The 20,529-nt window shown below is 39.2% G+C and overlaps 1 protein-coding gene across 3 annotated transcripts in view; it reads right to left on the bottom strand.

Annotated features, from left to right (window-relative positions):
- Positions 1-2,263, bottom strand: part of ost4 (oligosaccharyltransferase complex subunit 4 (non-catalytic)) — a 7,188-nt gene extending 4,925 nt beyond the window's left edge. Inside the window, exons 1-2 of one of the 3 annotated variants that reach the window (XR_007437952.1) lie at positions 2,108-2,263; positions 1,525-1,664 (exon numbers count right to left, since the gene is read on the bottom strand). Coding sequence is in view for 1 of the 3 variants with exons in the window: in XM_049475096.1 (XP_049331053.1) it covers positions 1,550-1,663 (114 nt within the window). In the remaining 2 variants the exon portion in view is untranslated. Of the gene's footprint in view, positions 1-1,524; positions 1,665-2,107 lie in introns of those variants that run through there. The other 2 variants (XR_007437953.1, XM_049475096.1) reach the window with 2 other exon arrangements.
- Positions 2,264-20,529: the final 18,266 nt, after the last annotated feature.

Genomic DNA, 20,529 nt, shown 5'->3' on the forward strand with positions numbered 1-20,529 from the left:
CAATTCCAAATTCTAGAGATTATAACTTTGACAAGCATATTAAGCTTCAAAGTTCAGCCTAAGTTGCTATTGATAAAGGTTGCATATGTAAATATTAATTATTCTTATAGTGAAAAATGATTACATTGAATGTAATAAAACAAATAAATATTAATAAATAATAAATATGATAATAAACATAAAAATATGATAAGTAAAACATGGCGGACGGAGCCGGCACTGCAAGAGAGTTTGTGTACAAATTTAAGTAATTCTCATGTGTTTCCACTCACTGTTGCATGTGTTTATCAAACTAGCATATTTTAGACTGTTTTCCAGTGTTGTTTTCGCCTGTACTTTATTTAATGTAAGACCTGACCAGCTAAAGCTACCGTTAGCTTATTGCGCTAATTTACTGGGTAAGCTAACACGTATCTGGGCAAGTTACAGAGTACCAAACATGGCTGGAGCGCTGCGAAAAAACCCCGCTAGGAAACAAAGATAACCTGGCCGTCCAGTATAAAACGTTTAACTGTTCTAAGTAACTGTTACGTATAACTGAGTGATTTAATGTGTAAATAGTTTAATTGTTGGAGGGAATAACTGTAGAGTAACCTGTAACACATGATTTCATGTGTAAATAGTGGAATTATGAGCGTCTTCTCCATAAACCACTGTTACTAATTCAGATTATTTTGTTCACAGGGATGAACGTGGGCCAGGATAACTCAGGTGAACTCTGGTCAGACCGGCTGGAGGCAGCGTTAGCTCACATTATGAATTGTTTTTTTTCCTTTGAATTTAATAAAGTTTTCTCTCTAAACATTATTTTTGCTTGTTGTGTTTTTTATTGTCAGTATGCTTATTGTATCACATCTCAACAAAGTGGGTATGGGTAAATTTTTAAATTTTAAAAGTTTATGAATCATGTTATGTTTGTGTTTTATGCAACTAAAAGGTAAAAAATTAATTAGCTGACTGTGTATGAATGTACTATTGTGTGAAACGTAGCTTAGTTTGATAATTTAGCTCGGATGGCTTATACAGAATATTTATTATATTATGGTTTCATTACTAATGCATTTCTACAAAGCATCTAATCAAAAAGAAATTAAATACATAAATAAAACTGACCATACTCTGAGTATGAAGTGAGGAAAATAGTATAATTAAAGTAAATCAGGAATATTTAAGTTTATCTGTAATATTTGGATGAGTAAAAGAGAAATAGCTGCCGCTGAATTGAGAATTTTCCCGAGGTAAGTGATCATTAACTTTAGTTATTTGTAAACAGCTCAGGAGCACAGCGCGCTAGACGTGATGGCGTATGCTGACTCCAGAGCGTGTCCCGAACGCGCTGCCTTATAAGATCCTTATAAGATGGGTGAAAATGCTGCCGAACGAGGGATCTGCCTTTGAAGGCAATGACTACGTAGGCAGCTGCCTTCAGATTGGACCGCAGCTTGTGTGTGAATGTGAGAGAGATAGAGAATGTGTGAGTGAGTATGAGTGAGTATATATATGTTTGTTCAGCTCAGTGATTACCTTAGCAGTTTTCTCCGTAGGAAAATCACTCGATTTTCTTGGGATTGTTCACAGCTACGTAGTGGTACAGCACCACCAACAGGAAGAGGGAGACTCCAAGCATGTTGGCGAAAATAGCCAGCTGCACGTCTGTCACCATGCTGAGAAAACAGAATCAAAAGAACATATTATATATTATATTAGGAAAGTATTATAAGGCCGCCTCATCGGTGAGCAGTCAGATAAAGTGTCCGCTCTACAGAGAATGTTTAACTAGTTCAACACAAGCCGACATGATCTCCGGTGTTTGTTGAAGAACAGCAGCTTTAACACACCAGTTTAACACACCAGTTAACTTGCTAATTAAAACGCAGCCGTGGTCATAGTCATGTGTATACACAGCACATTCGCTTCAGTAAGCGCAGTTAACTAAGGCAGCTCGGGAGGCCTATCTCAGACTGACATAAAGACTAGCATAGCTAACACAGCTAACACTACGCCATGTAAAAAACACTCCGATTTGTAAAAGCCACTCGTGCATAACGAAGAAAGTCACAGAACAGACTACCCTCACTGACTACACCCACACATTAAATCAACTTACGCTGGATGAAGGCGTTGGTTTTGGTGTTTGGTGTTTAGAGCGGGCTGCAAACAGCGCTAACAGAAACACTGCTCTGTGTTGCTAGGACCAGCTAGCCGGCTAACAGCCTCGCTAAAACCCTGAGACACGTCACCACACAACTCTGGTGCAGCGTTCACATCACTCCGCAATTACCGTATTTACCACTACGGTGTAAGGAATATGGGGTTATGTACATAAGCACTGCCGAGTCAAAGTAAACAAACTCTTCAGCATGCCCTTATACTGAATCTTCTGCTCTACGATATATATACTGTAAATTATATAATATAACTCCAAACCATGAAACAGTATGCTACGTTTTTAGAAGAAAAAAATAGGTTTTGGCAGACACTTTTGGTATTAGATTAATTCAAACCACATGTATAATATACAGTACTGTTGCTGACGTTTTAGGCACCAAAGTAAATTACACTAATCCATTTATCTCAGAAATATGAGTGTTTTTACTGGGAAAAAGCACCACATATGATTTGAACAGATGCACATAAACATAAATACAGTAAAACATGACAAGGAATTCTCATTTTTAACTAAGTATGTTGTATCTTGTGATCCGAGCTGAAGAACAAAGTGTAGAGATTCCAGATTTCTCGTGGATGCTCCTCAGCCAGCATGTGTATATTATGTTCAATTCCGTCAGCAACTCACCTGATTTACCAATTTACCAAACCAGGTGTTGATATGATGAGAAATAACTCAGATGAGGAGGGGAGATTAGGGGATGTTTTAAGGAGAACAGGGCTGTAAAAGCTCTGCTATTCGTAAAATCGCTGTTTGTATTCATTGTAATACAAGTGTTTTACTGAGCTAATAAACACTTACTGCAAGAAGCTTTTTCTTTACTGAAATTCCCACAGGTGCCTAAATCTTTTGCACAGTACTGTATGTTTCGTTCAGAAACATGTTGTTCATAACATGAATATTTTTAATGTAAGAAATTAACATTTTACATAATTTAATAATTTACAGAAAATATATGCTTTCAAATGAGCTTTTTAATACCAGATCAGCTTCTGGAGACGCATATCGCACAGGGAACCTCGACACAGCTCCCTCTCCCTGTATTCTCCTCCTCAGCCTCTCATTTCTGCTGTTAAACGCTGTACGTGAGCACTGGTCTGCGTTCTAAATCACGCCCTATCACAGGAATAGTGCACTATATTGTGTGTTAACCAGTGGTAAATAGTGCACTGTTTCTGTGATAGGGAGGGAGTGATTTAGAACGCAGTTACAGATCCGCGCTGCCCCTCCTCCTCTCAGATAGCAGCCACTCCTGAACAGAGGCTGCGCTTCTGATTGGTTGTGAGTCTCCGTGTCTTGACCAATGAGAGTCACAGCTTCTGTTTAGAGGAGTGGCTGTTCTCCAGCGGAGGAGGGGCAGCGCCGCACCGGTGTTTCTGAAACAAATCACCCGCCTGACTCACCTTAAAAATACGGGACAAATCGCGTCCCGGATCAATTCAATACGGAACGCGTATTTTACTGCCCAAATACGGGACGATTACGGATTTCAAGGGACGGTTGGTAACCCTAGTTATAACCATATCTCAATATTATATTGAAATGATGATTTTATGACTTAACATCAAATTTTATAAAGTACTGAATAACTAGATGTTTATTTAATTTTTTTGTTAGTGAAAGTTTGTGCATTTCCAACATAATACCTCAACCTCTCCCCTCTCATCCCCTCCTATTCCTCTTCTCCCTTCTCCCTTCCTATACAGCATAACAGAAGAGCTTCTTAAAGAAAAAGTTGCAGGTCTGCGAGAGCCAAATCCTGCTTGTTTGTGTATGACCATATACTTATTTTCTACCATAATTTACATACAATGTTATTCCCCTCGATTTTTTTCACGTTATCTCTTATAGTTGAAGTATACCTGTTATGAGAGTTACAGACCTTTCTCATCTTTTTAAGTACGGGAACTTGTAATAATGGAGTGATATCACTTTAGGCACGCCCACAGAGCACACGAGCATTTTAATTAATTAATTACTTTTTTCATACACTGTGTAAAAAATCATATATCACAAAACGTACATGATAGTAGAATATATATAATCACTTTCTAAGCAAAAGAAAATTTTTATTTGTTTGGCAAATATTTCATAAAGTTTTAGAAATTTAGTATTTTATTAACACCCACAATTATAACACAGCTAAAAACATGGCTGCTTGTTTTTACATGCTGTGATTGGCTGGAAGGTATTGAACTGAAAGGTGACCTGAAAGCGATCATTGTGATTGGCTCAGATTATCAGTAGTCAACATCCTATAAAAAAAAATCAGCAGTCCCATTTACACAATTACTGATCTTTCTTTATATTCCTCCTGCACCTCTCCTAGATATTTCCACCTGCTTTCATTGCATGAGAGAAGCAGTAGAAAAGGAGGAGTAGCAAAATTGTCTGGTCACAGCCTTTGATTGAGCAGGGGAGTAGTGACATGCCACATTAGGGACTGTCCCAATGTAATAACAACTGCTATATATATGTATATATATATATATATATATATATATATATATATATATATATATATATATATATATATATATATATATATACGTATATATATACGTATATATATATATATATATATATATATATATATATATATATATATATATATATATATATGCCAGTCATGGATATTATTTGAGAAATATTATCTTCAGAATTTCCCTAGCTCCTGATTCATCCTCTCACATTGACCATTGCTATGAGGATGATAACCAGAAGATAATTGAACTGATATACTGATATAGTGCCCCCTAGTGGTAAAAAAAAAGCTGTTTCCCATTCATCTACCTCCCTAATTCTTACCAAGTTATAGGCACTGCGGAGATCAAGCTTAGTGAAAACAGAAACCCACGTAATTGTTCAAGAGCAACAGGCACTAAAGAGAATGGAGAAAGATATGTTTTAGTAACTGCATTGAGCTGTTAAAAATCGATACAGGGGCGAAGGCCACCATCCTTCTTTTTGACAAAAAAGAAAGATGCAGCCACAGGAGAAGTGGAATGACGAATGTAGGGCTGGACTGGCAAATGCCCGGTGGGCCGTCAGTCCTCAGGGCCAATGCTGATTTTTTTCAATTCAATTCAATTCAATTTTATTTCTATAGCGCTTTTTACAACAAAGGTTGTCACAAAGCCGCTTTACAGGAAAAACAGGTCCACGCCTCTTATGAGCAGCACCACAGAGATGCCAATTTTATGGTGACACAGTGGCAAGAAAAAACTCCCTTTGAGAGGAAGAAACCTTGGAAGGAACCAAGACTCAGTCCGAGGAACCCATCCTACTCGGGTTGACCCGCTCAGTACAATCAAATAACAAACAACAAACAAATAACAGAACAAAACAGTACAGAGAATTAATGTGAACTATGGCTAATATAACAGGTACTAATTTATGAATATAAGAATGTGATTGGCACAAACTATAGAGCTATGGCTAATACAAAAACAGATACTGAGTGTGTTAATGTAAATCAGTGCATGGTTGCAGAGCCGGAGAACATCACAGCGGGCAGTGGAGAGCCAGGCTGGGAACATCAGGAACAGGGCATCTCCATACATGTAAAAGAGATAGATAGAGAAAACAGAAAGGAAAGGAAGAGAAACAAAAAGCAGGAGTTAGAAGGGCTGTGTAATAATTCAGATGAGTAGAAGGACAGGGCTGATTCCTGAAAGCTGGAACCACGGACGGACACATCCAGGCCGACTGGCCGGCCAGGCATCTATGGCGTCTATGTCTACAGTATTAACATTTATGTTTTTATCAATATTAGGACCTAATAGAAGGACCTCAGTTTTATCAGAATTAAGTAAGAGAAAGTTGTGTGTCATCCAATTTTTAATCTCTTTAATACAGTCTGTTATTTGATTTATACAGAGCTCCTCGTTGGGTTTAGCAGATATGTATAGTTGCGTGTCATCAGCATAGCAGTGAACGTTAATACCATGCCTACGGATAATTTTACCCAGTGGTAGCATATAAAGAGTAAAGACAAATGGACCCAGTATTGATCCTTGAGGGACACCATATTTTACTCTAGACTGATATGAGCATTCGTTATTTAAGTAAACACACTGGAAACGATCTCTCAGATAAGATCTGAACCAGGTGAGGGCTGATCCTTTAATTCCTATAAGATTTTCTAACCTATCAAGTAGAATAGCGTGATCTATGGTGTCAAAGGCAGCACTCAGATCTAGCAGTACAAGAATGGCATTACTGCCCCTATCAAGAGCTGAAAGTAAATCATTAGTTACTCTAAGTAAAGCTGTTTCAGTACTATGGTTTTGTCTAAATCCAGATTGAAAAACCTCATGAATAGTGATGGGACGATACACTTTTTTCAGCTCCGATCCAATACCGATATAAAACTGATATAAGATTGCCGATACCGATACAAATACCGACACTTTTAGTTTATTAATAGTACTATGATTAAGGTTAAATAATGAGGCTGAAACAGACCACACAGCCCTTTTAAGAGTATCCACAGGTGCATTTAATGTAAATGCATTCAAAAGTCATTTATTTGACACACTTCATATGCAATTACTCAATAGTTTCCTTTCAAATAAAATGTTTGAATTTTTATTAAATATAAAAAAAAGTAAAATATTAAATACGTTAAATATTAAATTCAGGGCATTTTTTGCAACTGTTGTGCAGGAGACTTTTATTTTGACAGGTAGCATAGAGGATTAGCTGCAATAGCTAACGGCTAACTGGCGATGCTAACTGTATTTCCGAGCTAAATTAATCACTGTTTTTTAATAACAGATTGATTTCTTGGTGCTGGTTAGGGTTGGTAGGATCTGTGGTTTGATATTAGATGTGGATTATGGCTGTAGTTCACTTAAGATAGTTATTTATTACATTCACAATGCCGGAATGATTTTGCTAGCTAGGCTAACAGACTGCAGATCTTAATGGAGATGGCTAACGGCTAAGTGGCAATACTAACTGTATTTCCGAACTAAATTAATGACTGTTTTTTTAATAACAGATGGGTGTGTTTGTGCTGGTTAGTGTTTGTAGATGCTGTGGTTTTATAGGATACGTGGATTATGAATATAGTTTACTCCAGTCTGTAGTTCATACCTTCACAACACCGGAATGCAGCTGCTGTCAGTTCAATGCTAGCTAGGCTAACAGACTGCTGGTGTTAATCTGTTTACCTCTCAGACGCTGACTTTACGTGTACTGTTCTGCTGTACAGCGTTTCCAAAGTGAAAACTCTCCAGATAATGGACTTTTTTTGTAGATAAACAGCTAAAGTTACTCAGTCAGCCGCAGACTGAAGCTGCTGGGGGTTCAGGGTAAACTGTTAAACTGGAATCCTGATCAGGGATGCGTTTTGTGTTAACGTTATGGCGGGTTTATTGTTCAGCTCAAGCTTTGGACTGGAATATGGATCGGTAAGTGGATCGGCAGCGCCCGCCCGATATCCGATTCGTCGGATTACGTCAATATCGGCCCCGATACCGATATTGTATCGGATCGGTCCCATCTCTACTCATGAATACTATTACTTTGTAGATACAAGCGCAGCTGGTTAAACACATTTTTTTCTAGGATTTTGGCTATAAAGGAAAGATTAGAAATTGGTCTATAATTAGCAAGCTCGCGGGGGTCCAGATTTGGCATTTTGATAATGGGCTTAATGACCGCCAATTTAAGAGAATTGGGTATGTAGCCCATGCTAAGGGATGAATTTACTATTTCTAGTAATGATTTTCCCACCTTTGGCAGTGCCTGTTTCAATAATTGTGTGGGTACTGGATCTAATATACATGATGTTGATTTTGATGAGTTAATTACACTAAGTAAATCTTTTTCTGTAACCGGGCTGAAACACTCTAGGTGTGCCTCAGAGCTGGAGCAGCATTCATCGATATCTATAAGTAAATTTTGGGAGTGATACTGAATTTTTTGTCTAATGCTATTAATTTTATCATCAAAGAACTTCATGAAATCATTACTATTAATGTCGGCAGGGATAACGGAGCTAGTTTGTTTTTGACTGCCGGTGAGTTTAGCCACAGTAGTGAAAAGGAATCTAGGATTGTCTCTATTTTTCTCAATAAGCAATGAAATATACTGGGATTTTGTTTTAATTAGGGCTTTTTTGTAGTCTGTGAGACTATGCTGCCATGCTAGCCGGAAAAATTCTAGTTTTGTGTGTCGCCATTTACGTTCAAAGTTACGAGCGATTTGTTTTAATGTGCGTAATTATACCGTAATTACGTAATTATACCGTGGTCATTATACCACGGTGCTAGCTTTTTATCCCTGATTTGTTTTATTTTTATCGGCGCAACGCGGTCAAGGTTAGAGCGGAGCACAGTTTGTAGATTTTCTGTTTTGTGCTCGAGATCATGTTCATAGGACGGAAGGGAGATGGTTAAGTCGGGGAGTTTATTTACAAATTCATTAGCAATTGCGGTTGTTATTTTGCGCTTGCTGATATAGCGGGGCGGGAGGAGGATATTTTGATTAAAAACTATTTCAAACATAATTACATAATGATCGGATATTGAGTCATCTTGAGAAAGAGTAACTATATTCTCAGCCTCAATACCCAGTGTCAAAACTAAGTCTAATGTATGACTACATCGGTGAGTGGGGCCAATTACATTTTGTTTAAAGCCTAGAGCATCTAAAACTGATTTAAATGCAATTTTTTGTGGATCCTGGTCCTTTTCAAAGTGGATATTAAAGTCTCCAACAATTATGATCTTATCAGAAAGAAGAGTTACTGCTGCTAGAAAGTCAGCAAATTCACTAATAAAATTTGAGTATGGTCCAGGAGGACGATATAGTGTTATCAGCAGAAATGAATGCTGCGTTTTGGAAGCAGGAGATGGGCCTGCTACTTTAAGACTAAGAACTTCAAACGACTTAGCATCCAATTGTGAGTTTTGAGATATACCTAACATTGAGTTACCTAATTGAGGTACCTAACCGCCACGACCAGAGCTGCGTGGGTAACTAAAATAGCTAAAACCTGGGGGGTAGACTCATTTAAAGCGATATATTCATCAGGTTTAACCCAGGTTTCACACAGACATAGTGCAGTAAGGTAATTATCAGTAATAATATCATTAACAGTAACTGATTTTGGTGCTAGCGATCTTATATTTAATAGCCCTAGTTTCATAGTGACGCTGCTGGTACTCTGAGAGACGGATGCTGTTGTTTTAATTTTAATAAGATTATTAAAACAGATTTTCTGATTTTCAGAGTTTTTCGGTTTCGAGCGACACGGGGGACAGACACAGTCTCGATCCTACAAGGTAAAAATGCACTTGTATCTGAAAAGGCACATAATTAAAACTCACGGCCTTATGCACAGGAAAGTGGCAAGATAAATCATTAGAACGATGTATATTACTAAACTGCCCATTACTTAGACCACTAACCTGGCCGGCATGACTGGTTAGAGCCAGTCAGTCCCGGCGTAGCACCGCCTCAATGTTACCAGAGAGGACGGTGGATCCCAGGCGGCTGGGGTGGAGCCCGTCTCGGTGGAAGAGGGCTGGACGCTCCCGAAAACTCTCCCAGTTGTCCACGTAGCCAACTCCACTAGCAGAGCACCAGTCCCGCAGCCAGCAGTGGAAAGCATAGAGGCGGCTGAACGGCTGGCTCCCGCGGCGGTAGGTGGGCATCGGACCAGAGATGAGGATGCGGGCGTGGGTCAGTCTGCGAGCGGTGTCCAGAAGAGTGCGGAAGTGCACCTTCAGGACCTCACTGCGCCGGGCAGACGTGTCGTTGGTACCCACATGCAGGATGACGGTGCCGGGGTCCCCGCAATGCCGAAGCACCGTAGGAAGCCGCCGGGCGACGTCCAGGACCCGAGCTCCTGGACAACACGACACTGCAGCATTACCCTTAGCATTAGACACCTTTAAATGCCTAACAATGGAATCTTCGACAATGAGGGTACTGCCCTTATCTGTTTTCCTCGGGGCTGGGGGAGGTGAAGGAGGCGACAGCGACGAGCTGAGGACCTCAAACCGGTTTGCGGATGCAAAATCCGGCTGAGAAGGTAGGGGGGAAACCCGCTTTCCTCGGCCGCGCTGGCGCTCCCAGGCCCCTCCCGGAGCGGGGGTGAAGTAGACGACCGTGAAGGCGGCGTTGGGGGACTCCTCCAGCCTCGTCCTCTGCCGGTGGAGCTCCGACTGCCTCTCGAGCAGGTGCTGGATCTGCTGATCCAGACGGACGAGCTCCTCGCTGAGTGTCAGGAGAGCACGATCCTCCGCACACGCCATTACCTCGAAGTAAGCACAAACACACAAAAAACAACGGCAAAAATCGAGAAATAACACAAAAATAATGGCTACCTGAGGTATTTTATAAGTTTAGGAAGGTTATAAGACGGTTAAAAGTTAATAAGTAGTAGAAAACGTAAACAAATAGCTAAAACAGAGACTAGCAACAGAGACGAGCTAAACAAACAGCAAGCAGGTACGCAAGACGGAAGTTGCGTCACTCACCGCAACTTTTTTCCTTCCTTTTTTTCTAAAAGACGAGGGGGCGGCCCATTGGCCCATATTCAATATAGACAGTGGACTGAACCAATCAGGATATAGGAAGAAAGCGGCCACACCCTTTTCTCTGCGTGGTTTAGCTCTGAGCACATGGGCGACTGGAAACAGTGCACCGGAGAGTCTCTCGCTTGCTTAATCTCTCTCTGACTGTCTCTCTCTTTTTATCGCTCTCTCCCTTTTATTCTCTGTCTCTAGCTCACTCTCTCTGACTGTCTCTCTTTTTTTCTCTCTAGCTTGCTCGCTCTCTGTCTCTCTCTCTCTGACTGTCTCTCTCTCTATTTTTATCCCTCTCTCCTAGGGCTGAACGATTAATTGCATTTGCGATAATCTCGCGATATTTTAAAACGCGATTCTCTAACCGCACCGGCTGCGATTTGACTGGTCATGTGACTTGGGAGCGAGCCAAGCCGAGGACGAGCGGAGCATACCCGAGCAGAAGGCAGGGAGGTGGAGAAGTGAAGTCAACACAGCGCACTTTTGGGCGTTTTCACACCAGCACTATTTGGTCCGGTTAAAACGAACTCTCGTCCGTTTGTAACTTTAGTGCGGTTCGATTGAGCAGGTGTAAAAACAGTAATCGCACTCGGGTGCGGATCAAAAGAACCGGACCGAGACCACCTCCTCTAGGTACCAAACGAACTCTGGAGTGGTTCGCTTGTGGTGAGAACGTGATCCGGTCTCGATCGGATCCACCTATTAAATATAAGCCATTTATTTGAGCTAAACTGCTGATAAAGCAAACATATTTTAAACTAATATATTAGCCAGATAACGCTAATTACCACAGCTGTGAACAAACACTGTGTCCATGCACGCGCTGCATTCACTGCTCTGTTTATTATGTATAAATCTGCGCTGCATTCATAGCTCACAGCCGCGTGACTGTTTATTATGTATAAATCTGCGCTGCACGCAGAAACACTGTGTTTGAAAGTGCAGTGTTTCAGCGTTCAGTGTTAAAGCACAGATATTTGCGCTGGAACAGAAAATCTTCTCGCTGTATTTACTTTTTTCGTATATTTATATTTAATGTACTCCCGTGTCAGACAGCTCTGACCAATCAGAGGACACAGGCTGCTCGCGTGGTTTATTGATGCGCATTTTGGTGCGTTTACATTTATGCCTATGGGAAACCAGACCGAACAGAGCGAGAAAACGCTCCAAGTAAACGAACTCATTAGAAACGAACTACAGGTGTGAAAACGCCCTTGTTGCACAATGGCTTCAGGCTCGACAGAACACATCAGTTGTGTAGAATTACTTTGGCTTTAAAAAAGAAGATGCTGCTCAACGTCAGGTACTGTGCTAAACGTGCCTTGATACTGTTGCTACGACGTGAGGTAACACTACAAACCTTTTTCAGCATTTAAAAAAACACCACAAAGCCTTGTGTGGTATTTGCAAGGCTAAAATGACAACGACCAGTGCTGCATCTTCAAATACAGAAAATAACGAGTTGGTTAAAGCAGATTCTCTTTATGTTTTTTGCACTTTAATTTTTCATGATGTTACTAGCTGGAGAGCAGTAAGTTAAAGTAAGTTAACAATCTATTGTTTTTCCTAATTAAAAAAAAATAGTGAAAAGGAAAAGCTATTTATGTATTTATTTTTCTATAAAAAAACAAATGGTGAAAAGGAAAAGCATAGATTTTTTTGCTTTATTGTTATCTGTGCTTTAAATAAATCTGACATTGTTTATTATTACACAGATTGATTTATTGCTTCTGTTGTTGAAAAATACTTGAGAAGACAAAAAAAATCGCATTTTAAATCGCAATCGCAATTTATAAAAATTGCAATTAGATTATTTTCCAAAATCGTTCAGCCCTACTCTCTCCCTTATTTTCTGTCTCTTGCTCTCTCAGACTGTCTCTCTCTTTTTTTCTCTCTGATGTAAGTGATTGGCAGTATATAATGTATATATCAACTAATATGAAGTTGACAATGGTGAGGCTATACAGAATGCCCTGTTTGTAGCTGTGGAAGATTGGCCTTAAGATAGCAAGCTTAGCTTAAAATAATCATGCTAGCCAAAGCCTTAACCTATAATTAAAACACATATTACACAAATATATCTATGTAAGCTGTAATCTATATTCTAGTAATGATTAATCACTGAATCAAGAGTTAGTCACTAATCTGCACGTAGACACATTCTATACTTGATTAAATGAATCACGTATGCCTCTCATATCAGCAGCACTGACCCGTGTCCCAACCGAGAAAACACACTTCCTCTTCAAATGCTAAACATCTTGAGGTTACAGAGGTTAGCAGACTAAAGGGTTCCTCTTTTTACTCCTACGGTCTAGGGACAGGTCAAGCAGGGGACAGCTAGATTGAAACCAATGAAAGTACATTTTGTAACCTTACATTAAAAGATTGCGCCTACAAAATCATACATACAGCTTCAAGCTTTGTTAAAGATATACTAACTAACTAATCTTACTGTAGATGTAGTAAAACTATTATCAACAGAGAGTACGAACTGGCTGCTGTAGATGTAGGAAAATATGATCAGAGAGGAAGTGAACCTTGATGAACTCAAGGCATGTCACAAAGGGGAAATGAATCTTCCCCTTGTCACCGTTGGCAGGGGAAGTTAGCAACCGACGATTTCTCAGAGGACCTACTGGACAAAGGTCAAATCAATACATCTTATGGGTCAAAGAAGGTCTAAAAAACTGAAGTGTAATGCATAACTATACCATATTTGGAAGAATAAAGCATAAAACGAGAACTATTACTCATTCATGCCTAGCAACCACCTAGCAACCTAGATACGTCAGAGAAGGGTATATAATACCCAATACCCAAGGGTAATACCCAATACCCAAGGGTAATACCCAAGGGTATATAATACCCAATTCAAGAATTTCCCCCCGGGGATCAATAAAGTATCTATCTATCTATCTATCTATCTATCTATCTATCTATCTATCTATCTATCTATCTATCTATCATAATATGGAGTCAGAAGCTACGAGGTAGAAGAACTTGGGGCGACGTCTGGCTTAGGCTAGGATGCATGCCTGTAATGTTCTTCCCAGATCTGAAATGTTCTTCCCAGATCTGAAATAAATCATACTTGTTCACTCTCAATCTCCGTGTCGTCTGAATTCCATGGATCAACGAACATGCAACACAAAAGCTAAGATATTTTTCTACAATTTGGTGACCCCGACGTGATCCAAGGTTTCGGCCGGCGAGGACCTCAGCTGACAGACTTCATCACTCATCTGGGCCCATCCTAAACAGGTGAGCAGATTGCCTTTTTATAAAAAAAATCTGCATATTGGATATGTAAAACAGACAGAATGAGTGATGGGATCCAGTGGGCTTAATCCTGGTAAATTGGATTGAACAACTAAAAAACAATTTTTTTTTTCTCTTTCTTCTCTTTCTTATATTTTATGTTTAATAAACCGGTATAAAGGATAAAAGGATAAAAGGAAAAAGGATAAAGGATAAAAGGAAAACAGTGCTAATGAGACCGGGTGGTAGCGTACCCAAATCTGCCCATATTGGGTTAGATTAAAGGCTAGGACGTGGGGTTCCTTGAAAGTGGTCAATTCTAAATAAAATAAAAGGACTGGGAGCTGGCGTACCCCCTCCCCCCCCCCCCACCCCTGATCAAGGTGGGATAATTGCTGGGAAAGACGGGGTCATCCTTAGGCTTAGTTCACCTTAAACCCAGACGGTTATACAAACTGCTGGGAGATTTTTAAAACTTTTTTATTTTCTTTTATTTTGAGTTTTTAGTTTAAAGAACGAGCACTGAAATACTCTGAGCTTTTCTGCTTAGGTGCAGGAAAGGGGGAAAAGAGTATGTAGTTTAAATAAAAATAAGAAAAACAAAATAAAAATACATATACTATTGGTATTGTACAGATAAGGTAAAGCAATTGCTAATTGTTGATTTAATTGTTGTATGTGATATGTGCGCGCGGGGGGTAAAATAACATAATAATAAAATATATATATATATATACATATATAAAATAAATAGGATTTTTGTAGTATTTAACAATCCTACAGAACAATGGGTGTAATCCACTTGTTTAATTGATAATGACTGAACACTGGGTATGGGTTTTGGACGATCATGACATTATTCGGCCTGAGATAAGAGGAAAGGGTTTGATGGATACTACGGATAGTTTGTAAATAATTAACAGAGTAAAGTGCAATGACATCTATTACGACAGTGACTAATGTGAAATAGAAATATAATATAATATACATATGCATACGTTATAAGACAGTTCTAAAATGAAAATGTGAAAATGTGAATACCCAATCATGAGTACAGTGTACTTTAATGTAAGCAAGGTTGGGGAAGTGTTAATATAAATAATTAAGTTGTTGAATAATGTCAGAGAGGTGTGTGACTGGATAGATAATTAGAGAATTTAGAGAATTTAATAAAGGGATTATGGGGTTGATTAGCAAAACAAATTAAAAATAAAAAGAAAATAAAAAAAAAGAAAAGGGGGAGTCAGAATTGAGGAAAATAATTAGCTTAATTTTGGGTATTAGACTATATCTTGGGGGCCCTAACCTAACAGGGACATATGTCTAACTCTATATTCTATAAGCAAATCTAATAATGGAAATAATGAATGTGTGTGGCTGTGTCGGAATCGTTTCCTATTGCAGAAATACTAAGCAATTTGGATTGGCCATTTTTGCAGTGCTTTGTAAAAACTGAGCAGTACATTTTTCCCCATATAGTTCACTATTAATTACATTATATTATAATAATATTGTACAGAAGATGTATGCTGGAAAATTCCAATATATACTATGCCATGCAGTACTGCTGTGTCAGATGTCCTCAGAGCAGGACAAATAAACATGGTTTCTTGTTTGATTGTTAAATAATCAGTTCAATAAATAGAAAAAATGCTACATAGTGAATAGTGAATGAGTTAATGAGTGAGCCATACCAAACACAGCTTTTTCTATCAGGTGATTTAGTCAATTATCTTACTATTCGTTTCTTATTCAGACTGATCTCAGTTCAGCCCTAGCTGAATGAGACTTATATAAGACGGATGTAATATCTAATTTCTCTATGTTCTCATGTATCTCAGTATATGCCGACATTTTGATCCTCTTAAGAGGGATAGTTGATTTCAGAAACCAATGAGAAAATACCTTATTTATTTGAAAATGAAACTCAGTATTGGATGTAATACAAGCATTAGTGAATTGGGTCTTTCTCATTTTAAATAAGGGAAAATAAAGTGTATTTAAAAATGCAGCTCTCTGTTTTGCTTTACGGTATTAAATTAGACTAGAAAGAGATCTGGAAAACAGCATAAATTTAGTTTTCATGCTTATACAATGCCACCTATAAAACAAATGCATAATTTTCTGGCTGTAGCATGAACAAAATCAGCTAAGCAATATAAAATTGTTTCATCTACATAATGGTAAAGTTTGCAATCTGAGAAGCAGAACCAGCAATATAATTTATATATATATTAAATAAAACTGGACCAAACTTTAACCTTGTGGTACATCTGTGAGATACAGATGCCAAATCTGAATAATTATTCATTGACATGCACTCTTTTGGGTCTATTCCAGAGCAGTGTTATCAAAGCAAATAATTTAAGCTAAATTCAGTGGGAGAGAAAGGGTGATACTGATGGTAATAAGGAAAATCTGTATACAATAATAACAAATAATAAACTATGGATACTCGGTGCCTTGCACAGGCTTTCACGGTGAACACCAGAGTGTGAGTTTATGACAGTATGACATACCTGGGTGTGCGCTCCCTAACTGTACCCTGCAGGAACACTACGGCACTGAATGTTGATAAAACTGTGCTGCTACGCTGTGTGTGGTTCAGTGGGATAGTCTGGTTAGCCAAAGACGGGTAAGATCCCAACGTATTACACAGGGACAACCTAAGGCAGGCACAGTCTCGATCTGACCACCACATGCATTTTAACAGAAAACGGAGAAAACATCGTGGAAGGGAAGCGCAGCCCAGGGGGAGAGTGGGTGGATGAATGAAGTGATGGGGTGTGTGTCAGTGGAGGCCTGGGCAGGGTAGACCAGCCCAATGGACAGTAAGAGGGTGAAGCAATTTTGTGTTGTTCTCTGAAACAGAAATTCTGTTTCAGGAAAAGGGGGAGAGGTAAATAGATGATCATTATTACCACCATTTTTTGCCCAATAATTATTTTATACTTTTTTATCTTTTTTCTTAAAACCTATTACCTTTTTCATCCCTCACCACTATTACTAAAAAAATTTTGACCAATCATTATTTAATAGATATAGAGCATTTTTTAAACTTTTAGCTTGTTTTATCTTTTTAAAGTTTGGTTTTAAAACAACCTCTATGCAGATGAGCAATTACTTTCAGCAATATTGTAACAGTCTTAACTTTAAGACACACTCAATCCTAATTTAAAAAGAAGAAATAAGAAACTTAGAAATCACAAAATTGAACTTTCACTATTCAACATGTGAGCCACTTTTTGAGCAAGGGAAACAGTAAGTGAGATTTGATAAATTGTTTAAGGAAATAGATGTATTGTTGATAATTGTGAAAAGCAATCTGCTTGGCATTGTATATGCATAAATACATATTGAAAATATTGAAAAGTAAATGTAAAGCATTGTTCGGATTTACTTGCTATAATAACGTGGACAAAGCACAGCATAACATCTGTGTTTATTAATATTGATAATATTATTGTTTGTAATGGAACGATTGATACAGAGAAAAATAATCACGTTCCACTTATCCCAATTCTTAAAGCACTAAATAAAATCAACTAAATCTAGAAATCAAGGCTTTATAAAAATCTTGGGAACTGAATAAAGTCAGAATCATAATTTCTTAATAAATAGCACACCGCAGAAAAATTAAAGTGGCAGGTAAAATAATATAGCCACAAGCGGTGATGCTAAAGTCCAAGCAAAAGTAACCCAAGAAAGCCCAGTACATCAACATGGAACCATTCCTGACACAGAAGCCACATTATGTGTAGTTTGTGCAGAGTTTAAAACTTTGGGCCCTGATATTCTATCAATCAGTGTGGAGATGAATGGGAGAATAGAGCAGCTGATCATTAAAACTTTGCATGGAGCAATGATAATAAACATATAGGTTCAGGGTGGGTTGAGGCAATTCCTACCATTAAGGAGGATGCTCGCTCAGTTTGAAAAATGTTGATCAACCACTGGATTCCACAACATGGGTTCCCTAGGAGAATCCACTCAGATAACGGGATGCATTTTACCAGCAAAACACTGCAGTGGGTAGAGCAAGCGTTGGGCTTGCGCCATAGCTATGGTTCTGTATATCACCCCGCCTCACAGGGTCAGGTGGAGCGGATGAATCAAAATTTGAAGGCCAAACTAGCAAAAATTAAACTGACCACAGGCATGAATTGGCTTGATGCCTTACCAATTGCCCTGATCAGCATTAGGAGTTCAGTGAACAGAAGCACAGGCTTCTCCCCATTTGAACTGGTCAGAGGCGTAGCATTCCCGGGGCCGCAAACTGCACTAAAAGCCCCATCCGAACTACCTCATGGCACTGCCAACCAAGGTTACGCAATAAATTAAAAGCTGTATGTGAAGCTTTTTCTGTGCAGGTACAGAACACACGGAAGCAGACACCAGAGGAGGACAACCCCCCCGAGTTGGCCATAACTCCGTGGGTATACCTGAGAGTCATAAACCGGAAGTGGTCGGAACCCAGGTGGACAGGCCCATTCCGGGTGGCGGAGAGGACAAGCCACGCAGTCCGGCTGGACGGCAAAGGCACACTTGCACCTCCTGGTATCATCTCTCCCAGTGTCGGCCTGCTGATCAACCACAAGCCAAGATAACCAGATCAGAAGAGGCAGAAAAGGAGGCCTCAACCAACATAGGGGCAGAATAATCCCCTGAGGCCAGGGGCACGTCGAGGGTAGTCTACCCCTCGCCTCCAGCGCAGATCAACTAGTGCAACCCAGGGCACCAACCTGCGCCACCTAAACTACCACCTTGAGACTCCCTGGGGAGTTGAAGAACTGAACACTTGCACCTTTACACATACACATATAGGGCTATAATCAACTATTTACTCATTAGGGGGAACACACTTGTTTTTAGCTATGGCATGGTATGGCAGACAGGGTGGGGGAAGGAATGAAAATAGACTAAGCTGGTCAAATCTACAGATGGGATTGATTCCAACATGGTTGAAAGTACTATTGGTAGTAGTGGTGGTTGGCATGATCTGTGTAGAGATGGCGATCCGGAGAAAAGCTGAACCAACTAGTAAGAACAATGGCACGACAGCTGTAAACCCTACAACTAACTACACCACAAATAAGGCCCGTTCAGGTAATAATAACTTTCACAGGACTAAACGCTCAACAGATAACCAAAACGCATGTGTGAAGAAGTTTAAGGGAATTAATATAGAATATGTTATAAATACTAAAACAGCATACAATTTCGACCTATGTGAGGTAATTAACTGTAAGGGTAAGCATTCAACATGGCGGGGCTATCCCATATATCTGTGCTACTCGAAATACGCTAATGAACAGTGCGCGATAGGACAGGCACAATTGATCAAAACTATCGGACTATGTCCAAACTTGGCCAATGTTTTTGTTAGCACCGATGGTCGCTCGTCTAATGACATTTATGAGATGGTATCCAACACCATGTATTTTAATTTGAAAGTATCCTGATATGGATTACTCCCAATAAAAATGTTGATAGAATTAATTATCAGGTAATGAGATTGGCTAATATAACTGGAGTAGCGGTATCAGGATTAGCATCCCAATTGTCCGCAACGTCACTGATGACCATTCAAAATAGGATAGCTCTGGACATGCTATTAGCAGAAAAAGGAGGGGTATGTCACATGATTAGAACTGAGTCTACAACCGAGTGCTGTACCGTAATTCCTAACAACACTCTTAAAAACAGAGGTACGATATGAGTACTTTTTTGTACTCAAAGGTACACTCTTCATAATTGTACCCTCAAAGGTACAATATTGGTCTTTACAGGGTCAGATTTGTTCCCTCTGAAGTACAAAGTCATTTCTAACAGCAATAAGTACAAATTTGTACCATTTAACCAGCCAAAGGGTACATTCAGTATTCTGTATCACTGCACTTATATATATATATATATATATATATATATATATATATTGATATATATATAAATTGCACATTTTTTTATTTGAAAGCCAGACAATTTTGGATCATCAAGGTTTTGAGCCATATTTAGTTGATGATAATGTTTATAATCTTTATCATCTTTACTGGCACAAAAACATGGGTACAAAAAAGGACTTTCACTGAAAGGTACTTTTTTGTACCTTAATATAAGGTACAGCCCCAGCGACAAGCTTTGTACTCTTTTAAGTACAAATCTGTACTTACTTTTCTTAGTGTGAACACTGCACCAGATGGGTCCGTAACAAAAGCTTTAGACGCCCTTAAGGCACTCTCAAAGGAAATGACAGACAATACAGGGATCAACAATCCGCTTACCAACTGGTTGGATAGGACTTTTGGCCAATGGAAGGCAGTGTTTTTATCACTGGCCTCTGCTCTTGCAATATTTGTGGCCATCTTAGTCACATGCGGATGCTGCTGTATTCCTTGCTTACGAACCCTAATAGAGCGTACCATTATTAAAATGTTTGACGACAAACAGCGGCCGCCTGATTATATGATGTCATTGTTGGATGATAGCCTAGAGGACCACGGGTGCTCTGGGGACTTCAAGCTTAGTGTTGACCTGTCTTAAGACAGGCCAAAAGGA

Source organism: Astyanax mexicanus, chromosome 2 (assembly GCF_023375975.1).
Source record: "Astyanax mexicanus isolate ESR-SI-001 chromosome 2, AstMex3_surface, whole genome shotgun sequence".
NCBI classification, from domain to species: Eukaryota; Metazoa; Chordata; class Actinopteri; order Characiformes; family Acestrorhamphidae; genus Astyanax; species Astyanax mexicanus.